At 32.6% G+C, this 17,573-nt stretch overlaps 2 protein-coding genes across 3 annotated transcripts; one reads left to right on the plus strand and one right to left on the minus strand.

Annotated features, from left to right (window-relative positions):
- Positions 1–517: 517 nt before the first annotated feature.
- LOC133172385 (prohibitin-2-like) lies at positions 518–5,341 on the plus strand. The gene is made up of 8 exons (XM_061307261.1): positions 518–711; positions 899–980; positions 2,730–2,809; positions 2,989–3,113; positions 3,520–3,705; positions 3,946–4,053; positions 4,648–4,725; positions 4,979–5,341. Exons 1-8 carry the CDS (start codon positions 591–593, stop codon positions 5,084–5,086), a joined length of 888 nt encoding a protein of 295 aa, XP_061163245.1. The 5' UTR covers positions 518–590; the 3' UTR covers positions 5,087–5,341.
- A 2,132-nt stretch (positions 5,342–7,473) lies between these two features.
- LOC133205713 (centrosomal protein 15 kDa-like) lies at positions 7,474–16,237 on the minus strand. 2 transcript variants are annotated; one of them, XM_061341577.1, is made up of 4 exons: positions 15,955–16,237; positions 14,313–14,439; positions 13,858–13,932; positions 7,474–8,463 (listed from the first exon to the last, which is right to left on the minus strand). In XM_061341577.1, the coding sequence occupies exons 1-4, from the start codon at positions 16,062–16,064 to the stop codon at positions 8,200–8,202; spliced, it is 576 nt and encodes a 191-aa protein (XP_061197561.1). In that variant the 5' UTR covers positions 16,065–16,237; the 3' UTR covers positions 7,474–8,199. The 2 variants fall into 2 exon arrangements, with proteins under 2 accessions (XP_061197561.1, XP_061197562.1); XM_061341578.1 differs by having other exon boundaries at positions 15,942–16,237.
- Between the last annotated feature and the right edge of the window lie 1,336 nt (positions 16,238–17,573).

Raw genomic sequence — 17,573 nt, forward strand, 5'->3', positions numbered from 1 at the left:
ATTACGACTTAAGAAAGTCGTAATTACGACTTACTGAAGTCGTAATTACGACTTTCTTAAGTCGGAATAACGAGATAAAAAGTCGTAATTACGAGATAAAAAGTCGTTATTACTTTTTTTATTTTTTTTCATTTTTCTTATTTGACCCTTCTAGGCTTTCGTATTGAGGCTGTAAACGAACGATTACAAATTTATTCTGCAATATATCTATCAAATGTGTCGTAGAGGAAAAACACCAAGTGGACTGAAAAATCCGGAGAGCGAAGTGATGTAAAATTGTAAATCTTCCGGTGCATTTAAAGAAATATTTTCTAATCCGGATATAAACGGGAAAAAAGTTATAGATCAAATAAAAATCTTAGAATTTTAAATATTCTTTAACAGTTTACATTTTATCGAATAACCTGAAATGATGGTAAACATCAACTTTCCTAAATTATACTTTGAAAATTCATAGAGATCTAATTTTTCAAAAACCGTTTTAATCCATTAAAAGCGGTCGTGTATTTTTATTCTAATTCGCATGATGTAAAGCTTTTCAAGGACGTAGTTGCCCTGCACATGTGAAAATCCAACAACGGTAGAAAAGCATGGATCCTAACAAGTTAAAAGATTTGCTAACCAAAGGTGGTAAAAAGGGTGGCAGATTTGGAATTGGCCTGGCAGCAGTTGTTGGAGCTGCATTAGGAATTCAACAGTCATTTTACACAGGTAAGATTGTTGAATATCTGTTCTGTCTGAAATCTTACGCAACTTATATTTGACCTGTCAATATACAGATAAATATATTCTAACGATTTAATTTTTGTTGTTGTTGTTATTTTTAGAATCCTTTAATTCTTTCATTTATGATTATTCATATGGAATAATTCTAAAAATTGTGTCCTTCCTTTTGTAGTTGATGGAGGTCACCGATCAATCATATTTAGTCGCATTGGTGGGGTCCAAAAGCAAGTCTTTTCTGAAGGGCTTCATTTCAGGTATTAGTTCTGTCATTTGTTTGTGTATAAAGATGACAGACTGCATGGCTGTGACAGTGTCAGAGTGAATACAGTTTTTTTTTAATATGCAATACTCCTAATATTTATAATACCCAACTATGCTTCACCAGCATAATATGTCCAGTAAGTTTATACAAGTCTGGCACAAAGCTCTTGATTTAGTATATAGCTTGCATATATGTCAAGAATTTAGTGCTGACTTTAACCAGTGTTCAATACGTTCTATTTCCACTATGGAAGAGTTATACTTCTTTGTGCGCTCTTTTTGTGAAAAAGTTGGAAAATGTACAAATCTCGCGGGATTTCTTGGACAAACATAACATAAACATGTAAACAATATGTTGAATGTCGATGAACAAATCCTAACAAAGTGCAAATGAAATATTTTATTGTTGTGGACTTTATATACACCAAGAGTAGGAATGACAACGATATCAATTTATATCTATTGTTGATCATATGTATCTATTTATCGTATGGTACATCTAATACAATACACATGCATCGGAAATGTCGTATCGTTTAATAATGGATGATAAATTTAGGGTTATCGCTCTCTTACACATATGTCTTTTAGTTCTTCTGTTCTTTAATTGGAATGACAAATACATTTAACATTTAAAATTGGATTGAGATTGGCATGTTTTGTGTTATCTGCAACGCCATGCCTTTCCAGTCAGACGACCAAACTGGCCTCTAATTTTGAAATATTTTATTGTTGTGGACTTTATATACACCAAGAGTAGGAATGACAACGATATCAATTTATATCTATTGTTGATCATATGTGTCTATTTATCGTATGGTACATCTATTACAATACACATGCATCGGAAATGTCGTATCGTTTAATAATGGATAATAAATTTAGGGTTATCGCTCTCTTACATATGTCTTTTAGTTCTTCTGTTCTTTAATTGGAATGACAAATACATTTAACATTTAAAATTGGATTGAGATTGGCATGTTTTGTGTTATCTGCAACGCCATGCCTTTCCAGTCAGACGACCAAACTGGCCTCTAATTTTGAAATATTTTATTGTTGTGGACTTTATATACACCAAGAGTAGGAATGACAACGATATCAATTTATATCTATTGTTGATCATATGTATCTATTTATCGTATGGTACATCTATTACAATACACATGCATCGGAAATGTCGTATCGTTTAATAATGGATAATAAATTTAGGGTTATCGCTCTCTTACATATGTCTTTTAGTTCTTCTGTTCTTTAATTGGAATGACAAATACATTTAACATTTAAAATTGGATTGAGATTGGCATGTTTTGTGTTATCTGCAACGCCATGCCTTCCCAGTCAGACGACCAAACTGGCCTCTAATTTTGAAGAGTTCACTAATGGAAATCAAACGTATTGTAACCAGTTACAAAGGTTACATAACCTTTTCACCGTGGATCATTTTTTTCCATTTCCGTTTTTAATTGGTTACAATGGTTACATTGGTTACAGTGGTTACAAAGTGATACGTTTTTACCTTCATTTTAACCAGTAACACAAGTTACATGCGTAAGCTTCTCATGAACATCAATTACATCATTATTTTTCCAGGGCAGCTTTTCCATTAGCTTGTTTTATTGGACTCTATATATATATAACTAATCTTTTGACTCAGTTTGCACCCTTTTGAGTCTTGAGTTTAAAACTACCTACAATAACTTTAAATGATTGTAAAATAAATTAGCTGACTGTGTTTCTTTCAGAGTACCATGGTTTCAGTATCCCATAATATATGACATAAGAGCAAAACCAAGAAGAATTACATCACCAACTGGAAGCAAAGGTATTTCGAAATGATTTTTCATCCCCATGATTCTTTGAAGTTTCAAGAAATAAAATGAAAAATCAGAAGTAATGCTAATGTTCAGAATGAAAGGAGTGAAAGAAATTTGGAAAAAATTTTTTGCTTTAAGGTTACAAGTGCAAATACTTTCATACAATATTTTGCTTTTATACACACAGATTTGCAGATGGTGAACATCTCTTTAAGAGTCTTGGCGAGACCAGATCAAACATTTCTTCCACAGATTTACAGACAGATAGGCACAGACTATGATGAGAGAGTGCTGCCTTCAATTTGTAATGAGGTATGCTGGAGTAAGACCTTTACTATTTTCTCTCTGTCCTGGAGAGAAAAACAGAGTTAACTTCTGATAATTTCAAAACTTTCTTTGGAGAGGCAACACACTTGGATTTTCATTAAGCAAGCTACTTCTGTTGAAGTTCAAATTCTTCAACATGCAATAAAAGATTTTGTTGCAAATTTTGTTGTTGTTGTTTTTTTTTAAATGAGGATTTGAAAAAAATAAAAAAAAAAACAAAATCATATTAATTGTTCTGCATATTATACCATGACAGTTTTTTCTTTCCATTTGTACACAACTACAGATAACCATTGTATGTAGAATATGTTCAGTTTTCAAAACAGATGCTGATTTTCAACATTTTTTTGCAGCTTTATAACAATAATCACATTGTACATTGTTGTTTCAGGTTTTAAAGTCAGTTGTGGCTAAGTTCAATGCCTCACAGTTAATCACACAGCGTCAACAGGTCAGTATGCTGATCAGGAGAGAACTAACCGAGAGGGCACAAGACTTCCACATTATTTTGGATGATGTGTCTATAACAGAGCTTAGCTTTGGAAAAGAATACACAGCTGCTGTTGAGGCTAAACAGGTAATCACCATTTTTGTATTCTGTCATTCTGTACTGTGATCTATGACTTTGATTATCAGTTTGCCTTGTGAATACTTTCTCATTCTGTTTTCTGGGTTCTTGGCTTAATTTCCTGAATCCCCCCCCCCCCCCCAACCTTTTTACAAAGTTTTAAAAAAATGACTGTGGAAAGGCTAGACTGTGGTTCATTTAATTATGATAAATAATTTTAAAAACAAACTATTTTGTGTGCATTTATAGGTTGCCCAGCAAGAAGCACAGAGAGCCCAGTTCTATGTTGAGAGGGCAAAACAAGAGAAACAGCAGAAAATAGTGCAGGCTGATGGTGAAGCCCAGGCTGCCAAACTTATATCCTTTTGTAGAATTGTTACATGTATATCTTACCAAGAGACTACAAAGTAGAAGTCTATACATCATATGATTATGTACATGTAATTTATTTCTATTTATATGATGGGGAAAAGACCAGCTCGGAAATAAAATGAAAATGCTTAGGTTGAAAAGGAATGGCTGGAAGTATAGTACATATTAACATCTCCAACAAAAATAAAGAACTTCTAATTAGTTTCAGAGTACCCATACTTTTATGCCTGTCCCTGTTAAATTAGTTGATTTCTATTGTGAAAACATGTACAGTCAAACCTCATTATCTCGAACTTGAAAAAAAAACTGAGAGATATCTTAGGATTCCAGATGTTGAGGTTAAAATACATATAGAAAAAGTGGTTGTGATTTCCAACTCACTTTGCCATATGCATGGTATTTAAGATATGATGTTTGAGATACCGAATCATGTTCATGTACAAGGAATCAGAGTTTCCTTTCAGCATGATATTGTATGAATAAACTACAGGAGGAAGTAAAATGTAATATCATATTGTAAATATATTCAGCAACAAGTTAGTACACATATGACATCTGATGATCCTTGACAAAATGAACATAGGAGAGGCTATTCAACAAAATCCTGGCTTTTTGAAACTTAGGAAGATTCAAGCTGCCCAAAAGATTGCCAAAACTGTGAGTATATAAATTTTGTGTCAGCTTTTGCTCACCTTATCTTTTCGATGAAAACCCTAAAAATGGACATTTTAACTCACTTGATCAAGATGAACTCTATTGTCAGTACAAGGTTATTCTTGAGATACTGTAATTGCTTCTTATTCATGTAAATATGTATTTAACAAGAATTGTTTTTTAAATGATTGCAGGATAGAAACATGATGATTTGTTTGTTCTCAGGAACTTTACCTTAGTCTTTAATTTATTTCAGTTGGCGTCTGCACAGAATCGTGTGTATCTACAGTCTGGAAGTTTAATGCTGAATATTACCGACAAAGACTTTGATTCAAACCTAGAGAGTCTTCAAAAGAAACGATAATTGAACAAACTGGAAAAAAATCTGATTTTTTCTATCATTACAGATAAATATTATACATGATCAAGTTATGGGGGCAGTTATTAACTTTCTCATTGTTGGAACATGTATATTCTATACATATGATCATATTGAATTATTCCACAGAGTACCTTTATACATGCCCAATAAACATTGATTGACCGAGTTTGTGAATGGAGGAAAGTAATTCCTTTTGTCATGTTGTGAATAGAAATAAAATGGAAATTAGTATTGAAAGTTTTCTTTTCTGTTCTCATAAAACATTGAATGAAGCTCTGAATATACATAATGTACATGTATAATAAAACCATTGAAAATATCTTTGGAGGATCAAATATACTGTGGTGTGGTCTATTTAGCTCTTCTGAGCCAAAGGCTCAAAGAGCTAATGCTATGGCCATTTGTGCGGTATGCCTAAACATTTTGGAAAATGGGCTATATCTCAAGAACCCCTCTGTCAATTTTTTTCAAATTTGTCAGAGTATCCTTGGCCCAAGGGCTTTCATTTGTACTAAAACTAGGGATGTGTCCCTTAAACTATGGGAGATAATTAGGGAAATAAAATCAAAAGTAGTTGTTGCGAAAAAAATCTTCTTTTCAAGAACCACTGAGCAGATTACCACCAAACTTATATTCAAGGATGAGGATATGTTGTAGATTAAAATTTGCACAGGGAATCACCCTGGGGCAAAGGGCGTGGTCTCAAGGTCACTTCAAAGTTGACAAAAATTTATGTTTAAGTCTGTTTTGCTTAATCTTTTATATTTTGCCCACTATAAGGCCTAGGATCATCAAATCTTGTCAGTTGATGCATCTTCGGACCTCATATCAAAAGTAGGTCATGGTGCCCTACTTTTTGAATTTTGCAGGTATTCATTTTCATTTTCAATTTTGATGCATAACTTGGATACTTTGAAGCCTATGATCATCCAAACTTGTCAGTTTATGCATCATGGGACTTTGAAGTGAGTCAACCAAAAAGTAGGTCAGCGTGACCTACTTTCTGAATTTTATGGCTTATCATTTTCTAAACATTTAAGGTCATTATTTCAGATACTAAGAGGTTTAGAATCATCAGAAGTTGTAAGTTGATGCAGCTAGGGGCCTTAAAACAGATTTATTAAAAAGTAGTCACAGTGACCTACTTTTGGAATTTTACAAGTATTCATTTTCAAATTGTTTTAGGGGCATATTTTGGACACTTAGAAGCATAGGATCATCAAACTTTGTCAGATGATGCATCTTGAGTCCTCAGAGTGTGTCAACAAAAAAGTAGGTCACTGTGACCTACTTTTGGAATTTGATGGCTATTTTCAGATACTTATTGGCTTAGAGTCATCAAACTTTGTCAGTTGATGCATCTTGAATCCTCGGAGTGTATCAACCAAAAAGTAGGTCACTGTGACCTACTTTTGCAACTTCATGGCTAAATTTAAATATTCCAGATACTAAGTGGCTTGGAATTATCAAACTTTGTCAATTGTTGCCATACTGACCTACTTTTGGAATTTCAAGGCTTTATCCTTATATATAGGTTACCAAGAGGCTTAAAACAGATGAGATTATAAGTTGTACAATTTTCAGAAGAGCTATTCTAGGCCCTTGTGCCTCTTGTTTTTTTAATCACCTATCAATCTTTTTTTCTGGAATTAATATGGGCATCTACCAAATTGCTGTATACATACAGAAGTAAGATGCAGTTGCACATCTTAAGTAATTCTGAGCCTTAATTTAGCTCAGGTGGGCTAAAATCTTTTTTGTTGTTGTTGTTGTTGAACACAGTCCTTGATATGTCAGCATCTCCATTAAATTTCAAATCATAGCCCAATGTGGGGCACAATGGGATGTCAAAATTTGCTATAAGAATGTATAGGTAAAGGGTTTTAAAAAACTTTTCTCAAGAACAGAAGAGATATACAATCATTTATTATCACACTGTTATACAATTATCCCCATGCATCTTGCAAGTTTGGTTAACTAATGCCACCAAAGGTAGAATGTAGCCATAATAAAAAAAGGAAGTTTTTAAAACTCTTTTCAATCACGGTCAAGGTAACCTAGTGTTTAAACCAATGGTCACTTGAAAATGTAAACTAAACTATAAAAAAATTGTATTGTAATTGAGATTTAATTTTCCATGGCTTGCATGCCATCTCCTTTACAAGTTTAGATTCATAAATGACCCCATTTTCTAACTTTATATACATCCTTAGTATACACTTTTACAGCAGGTTGAATATGATTTTCAAATAAGGATCTAAATCTTAAGAAGGGAAGTAATTTAGGTAAGCATTGTGATACACATTGTGTCAATTTTAAATTGAACATTATGACCCAACATGATATTTTTGCATAAAACAGTTAAAACACAAGTTTTCTCATTTTATATAAAAGAGTATTGTCAGATATATCAGGTACATTGTAGTTATACAAATGACAGTCATTCTCTTATGGAAATACAATTAATATATATTCATGTATGTGTATATGAAGAGATACTCCTTTACAGAATTACTTAGCATCTAATGAGATACATGTATTCTGTTATGAAAATACAAGTACAAAATTACATATGATGAGACATCCCTAATAAAGATTCAGAATTGTGTACTTATATGTATTGAGACATTCCCTCATGAAGATAACAGATGATGTATAAAAAAAGATAAGAATCATGTACCATTCCTTCATGAAAAGTATTTAAATTACATATGAGATACCCCTCATGAAATACAAATACACTGTACGTGTACCTTTATAAATAACATACAATGCGACATTCCCTCATGAGATACAGAAAAACATGATGAGACAAAGAATGGCATACAATGAGACTAATTACGGTACTTCATGAGATGAAGAATAACATATGCTGAGACATTCCCACAAGAGATGAAGGATCACATGCAATGAGATTTTAACACATCAGATACAGAATTACGTATGATGAAACATTCCCTTCACCTCTTTTTGTAAACATCCAATAAGTAGTACATTTGTAATAACAAAACTACCTCATTTCTACTGAGAATTTTTTTTAGTTGCCACGAAATTTGAAATGAACAATTTATGCAGTAAACAATATTAATAACATGTCATTTCTTCAGTTTCTTTGACTTTCTTTCTGGTTTTTTTACAGTTTGTTTGACAACTTTTGGTTCAGATTTTTCTACAGGAGCTCTGAAGTTGACATTTGCCGATTTCTGAGATCTCGCACTTCCAGGAATTGTTGCAGCTCTACTGTCATGCACACTAACACTGGGCTCGGAGATGAGAGATCTAGGTGTTCTGTTGTCATCTAAATGAAGATTTTCTTCCCAAAGAGGTTTGAGACTTTTTACCATGGCCCAATAATTTGACTGCAATATAATAGTAAGATTTTTAATTCCTGGGGGGGGGGGGGGACCATACATGTAATGAATTTTTATTTAAATATAAGTTAATAGCAATTTGCAAACATTTAGATTCCATATGTATACATGTATTTAAACTTTAAAACATTAAATGTTGAATTATTTTTACAATTCTTGAATTTACCAATAGTTAAAGAAAACTAATTCCATAATACATGTATGAAGTCATTACTTTTACAAATAACTACAAGTACTAGCTCTACAACTTGCAAAACAAAATATCTCTGTAAAGACTGTAGCTCCACTGGTTTTGACTAAAAAATAGTCTTGTGCTTATCTGGCCAATAAACAAAAAATAGGCATATATGTTCCTTGAAGTTCATATTTGGATATATGGTTTATTCTTTACTTAGATGAAAAGAGAGAAACAAAGTAAATAGGATTCACCTTGAAAATGATTTTACAGATGCATAATTTATTTCAGTATCACTGACCACATTATGCAGCAAAAAGCAAAATTGCCATGAAAAAAGAAAAAAAGAATTGAAATTTTGCATTGTAATACTATTTTGCATAGTATGACCAGAGTCCAAAATGTAAAAGGACAAGTGCACTTAAGCAATGCTTAATGGGCCCTTTTCAGTGCCGTATTACTTTAGAATATATTACCATATTGTTCTCTTCTGGTAACAGTTAAACACAAGTGGATATTTCTAATTAAAATCACATTAAAACATCACCTAAATCAGGATGGATTTGAAACAAATGAAGATTTTTAAATGCCTATAGACACCCCAAATCCGGAAAGTCGTATCGAACCTATTTTGAGTTTCGTTTATTTAAATCAAGGGGAGGAGGCCTTTAAATCAGACACTTGAACAATCTGATGGTGGATCATTGACGGGTGCGTTTGCCGAATGATACTTCTTGCGCTATTTTACCTGAGAAAAAAATCGAATGAAGTTGTATAGATGCCTGTAGCCATAGTGATCAAACTAAGAAATTTGCACGCTTGCATTTGAAATAATACAATAAGTATTAACATTAGTTCCTTTAAATTTTAAAATGAAAAAAAAGTGTATTTTGGTGGCTTTCAATACCGGTAACATTGTCTTGCATGAATGTTAAAAATGTTTGACGCTTTTATGTTTAACGACACTAAACTCTCCTAACCCTCCCGTGTTGCAACAACCAAATACATACAAACTTCTCTATGTGGCACGACTTTGATATAATGATGCAAAACGTGGCTATCTTTACAGTGAGCACCTTTTAGGAATGTTTACCTGGGTAGAACTCACGTGACTACCGGTATTTTGAATAATTTATTCCACGGGTGGGTTCAACATAGGTCATACAGGTAAATAGCTCTCGCTTACTATGGGAAAAACACTGAACTTTTCATACATTTTTAATATTTTAAGTACAAGCCTAATCTTGTACAAATTTCATACTTTAATTAACACAAGTTTTATAAATGCATAATGCGTTTTTTGTCATTCGCAGAAGTTTGTACAACGTTAGGCTGACAGTACACAAAAGCTTTGAAATGAATGACCGTCCTCGATTAACTATAGAAAATCACGAATGTTGGCTGACCCCTACCACATTGTGTGGCTGTGCTCTTTGTATGTTCATGAATTTCAGCGATAAAATTTGTTGAATCTTATGGTTCAGATATCAATTAATGATCTGAGATGAAAAATTATGCTTAATTTGATTCTTCATTTTTTCACATTTTACCAGGGCCCATAAGTGCACTCGTTCTTTGCTTTAAAAAAAGTTTCTATGAATGTAAATGTTGTATTTGTTGCACTGTATTGCCATATGGCATACAATGACTGGCAACGAAATGTTTAGTTGTTCATTGATACCAGCACTTAGAAATTTTCCTTCTTTTTACCTGCACTGTGACAGTTTGACCAGAGGAGCTACAAAAACCAACATTACTCCTTCCTGGCAAATGATTTTCAAGAGCTACCATCCATCATTTGTCCATCACCAAGAACTAAATCTTATCAAAGTCTATAGATATTGTCTTACTCAGACATTCCAGTTTATATTGAACTAGGGAAAAAAGGAACAAACATGTAATCATGCTAAACTGTACATACTAATTGCCTGTACCTAATGTACTAAAGGTATAAAGCCTACCCCCTCCCCCCCCCCCCCCCCCCTTTCCCGTCTTGATATACCACATACAGAAACAGCTGTATTCCTAAGGTAGCAGAAGATTTCTAAGAAGGCTCTTTATTAAGCTTTAAGTAACATTCCTGGAATGCACTATGTAAATAATTGTAGAGTTATATTATAAGAGTATTTTGACCTTTTAAAAACTAAAACCTCTCAAATGTAAATTACTCAGAATATATTTCTTTCATATTATGTCATACTTTTTCTTTGTCATTCTGTAATACAAATAGGTTATAATATGAATTTCCATAAACTGAATTCATCGTAATCATATTTCATTAACAAGAGTAATGTTTTACTTGAGTACTTAATATTGCAAAATGACCTAGATGTCAAATTGCAAGAAAATTTCCAGTGAACTTTGATCAAGACATTTTAAATGTATTTTAGCAATATAAATAAAAACATAGGTAATTAAAGATTACCTCAAAGAATTTTATCTATAAAGTAAGGCATATCTCATCAAATTTTTTCTAGTTAGTGTGCATCCCAAGATCAATATCAATGCAAGTTTGGTTTGGGTAGGACTTACAGTTCCAAAAATAGTCCAGTCAGTTTATCATGAAACTTCAAACTCATTGCAACACAGTTTCTTTTGTTTTAAATAAACTCTAGAATGCTCAAAATAAATAAAATCTTACAAAATTGGATGACCGGAAAGCATATTATTTGGGGTTCATAAATTTTCTATGAAAATAACCATGGAAAGGGGCATAACTCTTGTCAATTTAGTAGATTTTGGTTAAAATTTTGGTGCATTTTTCTAACCTGAATAAAGAGGAAATGAATTAAACTGTGTAAAATGACATTTATAGATGCAATAAAGCCTTTTATATCCAGCAAAAAACATTTTTATAGATGTGTTTAGGCTTATTCAGAGTGTATGTTTCATTTATTTTCCCCATAATGATAAAATTTTAGGGCAGACTGTTATCAAAAATTCTGTCTCTAAATTTTTATGGATATGTGCTTTTTTATTATATTTTAGTAAATATGTACTAAATGAAATGATCTGTGCTTACTAAATCTTAGTCGAACAAAAATTTATTTTTTTTATTCTTTTTTAAATTCTGTGATCATTATATATCTATATTTAAAAAATGCTATACAGCTGAACTTCGATATCTCGAACACGGATATCCCGTTTTTTGGGGGGTCCCATCCAGTATGAAATAACAAGGTTTAACTGTGCATTTCCAAATTACCAAATAGTATGAAATTAAATTCAAAATGGCCATTTCAAATTCATATTATTTACATGAAAAAATGATCTATTAAACTGTTTCAGAAAAGTTTAAATCAGAATTAAATTTCAGGAAAAACTGAAATTTTCTTTTAATATTGCTTCAGCAAAACATTGGATGCATTTGAAGAGTTATACCCCTTTTCTATAGTAATTCCAATGGCTAATTAAATCATGCCTAAGTTATGCTTTCTGCCCATTAGATATTCTTAGATTTTTTTGCTGCAAAATTTTGTATATGTTAGATTTAATTTATAACAAAATAATTTATGTTGCAATTAGTTTGATGTTGGGCCCATATACTGGACTGGTGTCGGGTGGTTACGCTCCGATTCCGTGTTCGACCCGCGTGGTTACGACCCAAGTGGTTTCGACCTACTCTAATATATATCCCTACATGTCAATACCTGAGTACAGGGGTATACACTGTGCGGTAAACAAATGGATATCCGGTAGCTGTATATTGTATGGCTTCAGAGATGTGCGTGTCAATAGGTAGTTGTTTCCGTATGTGTAGTCAACATGCAGGTTTCCTAACATTTTTTTCTACTATCGCGGAGCATGAATGTTGATAAATTTGATTTAGTAATGAATTATATTTAAACAGTTTTCCATAAAAATTAATCAAATACTTCTTCAAATGTACCGTGATCACATATGCACTGTCTGAACAATGTACGTTTCTCCTAATTTAATTACATAAGATAATTAACACAAATATACGTGGTCAATATAAAAAAATTGTAGACGAAAAAATAAAATGTAAAACTTTTAAAAGTGTTAATTAATTTCGTTCCGAAGCAATTAATTGTTAATTAATTGCTTTGGAACGAAACCACTCGGGTCGAACATGGATTTGTGTCGAAACCACGCAGGTGGAACAAGTCATCGGAACGTAACCACCCGCATTCTACTGGACTAAAAATTTAACCTGTCCATTCATCCTGAAAATATAGGTCAGATCCAGCATCCAAAGAAAGTCTGGTAATGTGCATCCCTAGATGCATTATCCCTGCAAGTTTGGTATAGCTAGGGCTTATAGTTACTTGGGAATGGACCTGTATCAAAATCTTCAACTTGTTCATCAAATGGAAAATGTAGATCAGTTCCAGCATCCAAAGTAAGTCTGGTAATGTGATTCCTTAGATGCATCATCCTTTACGATTGGCCCAGGTAGGGCTTATTGTTACTTTGGAATGGGCTCGGTTTGAAATCTATAACCTGGTCACTTATCTGGAAAATGTAGGTCAGTTCCAACATCCGGAGCAAGCCCGATACTGTATATCCCTAGATGCATCATTCATGAATTTTAGGTCCAGGGAGGGCTTATAGTTACTTGGGAATGGATTTGCTCCAAAAACTTAAACCTGGTCACTCATCTGGAAAATGTAGGTCAGATCCAGCATCCAATGCATGTCTGTTAGTGTGCAACCTTAGATGCATCATCCATGCTAGTTTGGTCCAGGATTCCAGGTAGGCTTTATAGTACCTATGCAATGAACTTGCTGCTAAAACTTTAACTGGTATGTTAATGCCAATGCTGGGGGTATAGCAAAAGCTCATCAACTTCATCAAGGTGAGCTTAAAATCAATCAATTTTATTTCGCAAATGGTGCTTTTCGTGATGAGTTCTTTAGTATATATACAAATTTACAGTAATCTGAGTTTGAGGCCTATGGACGAAATTGCTAACCATATCATATCAATCAGTTTACACATAATATTATATAGAAATGAGTTATTTGATAGAAAAATCTCTTGCAAAAATTTGTGATTTCTTCAATGTTTCAACAATCTTAAGAATGTATGAAATAATTTGCATTTTAAAATTAAAACTTTTTTATTTTTATTTTTAATTTTTAAATTTTTTCTCTTTCAGAAATATTCCCGTACATAAGTAAACATAAAAATAATCTGAAATAAAGTGCTTTACTCCAATTCTGTCTTTTAGCGTCTCTACATACCTGAAGAGTGGCCAGTCTGGGACTAACTGGGTTGTCTCCCTCCACCTTTAAGTTCTCACTAATTGACATTAAATCCTAATGGAAAAGAAAAAATATTTTATGAAATTTAAGTTATTGGTAAAGGCAGTTTGAAATTTTGATTTCAGACTTGTTAGATTAAGCTATTTCTCATTGTTCCCTTAATTAGCTAGATAAAATGAAAACTTTGGGCTCAAGTAGGTCATAAACACAAAATTACATGATCAAAGTATATTTTAAGTGAAGTGACCTTAAAAAACCTGTAAAGTATTTCATGTAAATGAACTTTCACGAGTCAATAGTATTCCACTTTGCAAAACATAATTTCTTGACATCTTACTAATTTAAGTCATGATTTTTCATTATTGACCAGAACTTTTTTGCACCCCATAATCTCAAGAAATAAGCAAAAAAATAAAGTTTTTGTGGATGAGAACCTGTAAGTATTTTTCATTCCTCTGACGTGCTTTTTCTATATCTACAAGCTCAGTGGTTTGGAGTCTCGTTGCTCTGTTTTTGGAGTAAGCTAAACTGTAATTCAAGTGAGTCTCCCTCTTTCCTACTCTGTAAACAAAAAAAATTTAGTAAAACATATTAAAATTGTGTTATTGTAAATATATAGAACATGATAAAGAAGAGAGATAAAAAAAATGCTAACAAATGGATGGTAAAGGGGAATATCTTAAATCAGAAGGAAATGGCATTATGCACACACCCAAAATAATAATGGTCTTAAGATATGCTGTCTTATCAGATGAATAAGGTCAGAATAAGGTCAAGTATGAAAAGAGGATCAAACGATTCTTCAGCAGACATTGATCAATTTACATTGAACATATGTACTATCACCTTATAACCCTTGTGAAAAAAAAACTTTAATCAGCACACATTATTGTTTATAAACATAAGTAACAATATGTCATGTAAAAACTAGCAAAGATGATGTATAGATATATATTAAACCTATAAATAAAGACAGGTGGTAGCTAGAGATTGAGAAGCTATTGGGGAGAGCAATATCATATGTAAGGAAAAATGTCAGAGTACCCCTCCTGTCCTACCAGCAATGGAGAGGAGGCAACTTCTATTCAAGAATGGTCTTCCTAAGATTTTTACTATCATATATGATGGCAGATGCGATGTAATTTTCTCACTTAATAAATATGAAAAAGTGTTGCACTAGTTAATACGAAAAATCATTTTTAAGCAAACTTAACAAGTTTTGCCTACAAGTATTTCTTTTCTTGTGAAACTCTTCTCAAACAGACTACATACAGATAACAGTTTCTCAGTACATTATTTTGTCTCATTAACTGAGAGGTATAGGAACCTCTATCTACTCTAATCAGTACTACTGACTTATTTTTTCATTACAAAGAAGGACATGAATATGTAGGCATGTCAAATAAACACAACTTAATTTTCTAAACTCAATCTATATCCCAATATATTTACATTCGTAAAAATATTCTCTTATGTAACACTATTTCAGGAATCTTTAAATTTATTAGGTACTGTACACAGGTTCATCACATAGCCATAAATTAATGTACTAATTTCTCAGTTCTGTCATAAAGGATTCAATTTATACTGCTGAGTTTCGAAAAATAATACATTTCATGGGTTTAAGAATAATATTACAGTGCAAATATAACACTTTATTATGATGAAAACACAAATGTAAATACAGGCTTTAAGGAATTTGATCACGTAATAATCAACCCATATCTATGTCTTGATAGATGTTTAAAAGTGATACAGTATTTCTTATGCAAATGATGGAGCACTTTACAATAAAGTGATATCACAAGTGGACTTCAGTGTTCTGTATCTACACATGCTTTGATGTGAATGTTGTGAATCACTCTAGGTTCACGTCAGATCATGGTTTATTATATATTACTTCTACATTATGGCATTCACTAGGAGATGCAATACAAACAAACAAAATAATAGGCACACAGTCATCAAATGAAAAACATTTAAAGTTTACATCAATAATTTACACCCCTTCCCTCGGCTTTCTTTCTGACTTTTCAACATCCATTATTTCATCCCAAACCAACCTAATAGTCTTACATTTCCTCATGTAATCGAGACAACTGTAACTCTCTGTCTTTCCATTCAGCTATTCTTGAAGAATACAAGTTGGTAACTGGCCTCAAATCCATTTCAGAAGTGTCTTTCATCTTCTCTCAGCTTATTATAAATCACAATTTTTCCAATATTATAGGCTACTTCAAAACATGTCAGAGCATAGAAAATAAGGAATCAGTTGAAGCTGACAATCCAACAAATATGAAAAGGAAAGGTTTAGTTTACACAGATCGTAAATACGCTCTCCAAATTAATTATCCATAACCTTAAGCTGATAGCGACTGTGATACCGATACTGCGATCATAGCGTCTTTGACGATCAATCCGGAAACTAGGTTAAACTAATTTCCAAACCAAAGTCGGTTTATTGTCTGGAACCCCCCCCCCCCCCGACCAAAACAAACAAACAAATAAAAAGAAAAACAAACACCCCCCCCCCCCCCATAAAATAAATAAAAAAGAAAACAAAAACAAAACAACCATAACAAAAGAAAAGCCGGTACCCGAAAGAAAATCAAAGATCTATCAATTTCTAAACCTTGGGGGGGGGGGGGGGGGGACTAACAAAACACTAGTTATAAGTATTTCCGCGCGCAGAGAGAGAGAGAGAGAGAGAGAGAGAGAGAGAGAGAGAGAGAGAGAGAGAGAGAGAAGAACCAAAAGAACCATTTTCTTTGAGGGGCTTTCTTTATTTACTAGTATACATAAAAAATGTCAGTTTCTTTTCGTTCTTGGTGCAAAGAACTAAGCATAATCAAGGATTTCCCCCCTGGAAATGTTATACGTTTTTATATCCATCAACAAATCTGTCATCTTCGCTAGCGAAGATGCAAATCTGTTTAAATATCAGACTTCATAAAATGTATTTCCTCGTTTGATTCGTAGCTACAAGTGTAAAAAGGGGTCCAGCTTTACTCAGATCAGCTGATCATTTTTTAAATAGACTTGGTAGCCATTGTCAAATTTGGGGGAGGGGAGTCCCGAATATTTTTCCAATATAATAATACATTAAATAAATAAATAAATAAATAAATTAATTAATAAAATAAGATAACTAAAATAAAATAAAATAAATGAATAAAATAAAAACTTATAATGATAAGAAACAAATATTAAATTCATTAAAATTAATAATAAATGAATGAATAAATAAATGAATGAATGTATTATCGATCGATCGATCCATCGATAGATAGATAGATAGCATTTCCTAACTATGACGTCACAATTAGAGCACCTAGCTGTCTTGAATAGTGCTCCACGCGAACTTAGGCTTTATAACAGAAATATGATATCTCGCCGATTTTCTTTCTAAATCGCAGACATTTTATTATTATTATTATTTTTTTTTAAAAAAGCTACTACTCATAATCAAAATGAAAAAAAAATTATAGTTTTTCATGACATTTTTCCTATGCTTAATTATTTCAAATTTTCTTAAAGCTATATCAAAAATATGGTAATGTATGAATAAAATTTGGTTGTGAAAGGAATTGGAACCTACCCCCCACCCCACCCATTTTCGAGTTTGGCTATTTTCCTTTTGTTTCTGGTCTTTCAAACTTTTTTCAGGTATGTGGTCATTTTTTGTCCCCCCCCCC

The sequence above is a fragment of the Saccostrea echinata genome, unplaced genomic scaffold (assembly GCF_033153115.1).
Source record: "Saccostrea echinata isolate AGI-Se365-2 ecotype Australia unplaced genomic scaffold, CSIRO_AGI_Sech_v1 ptg000054l, whole genome shotgun sequence".
NCBI lineage: Eukaryota > Metazoa > Mollusca > Bivalvia > Ostreida > Ostreidae > Saccostrea > Saccostrea echinata.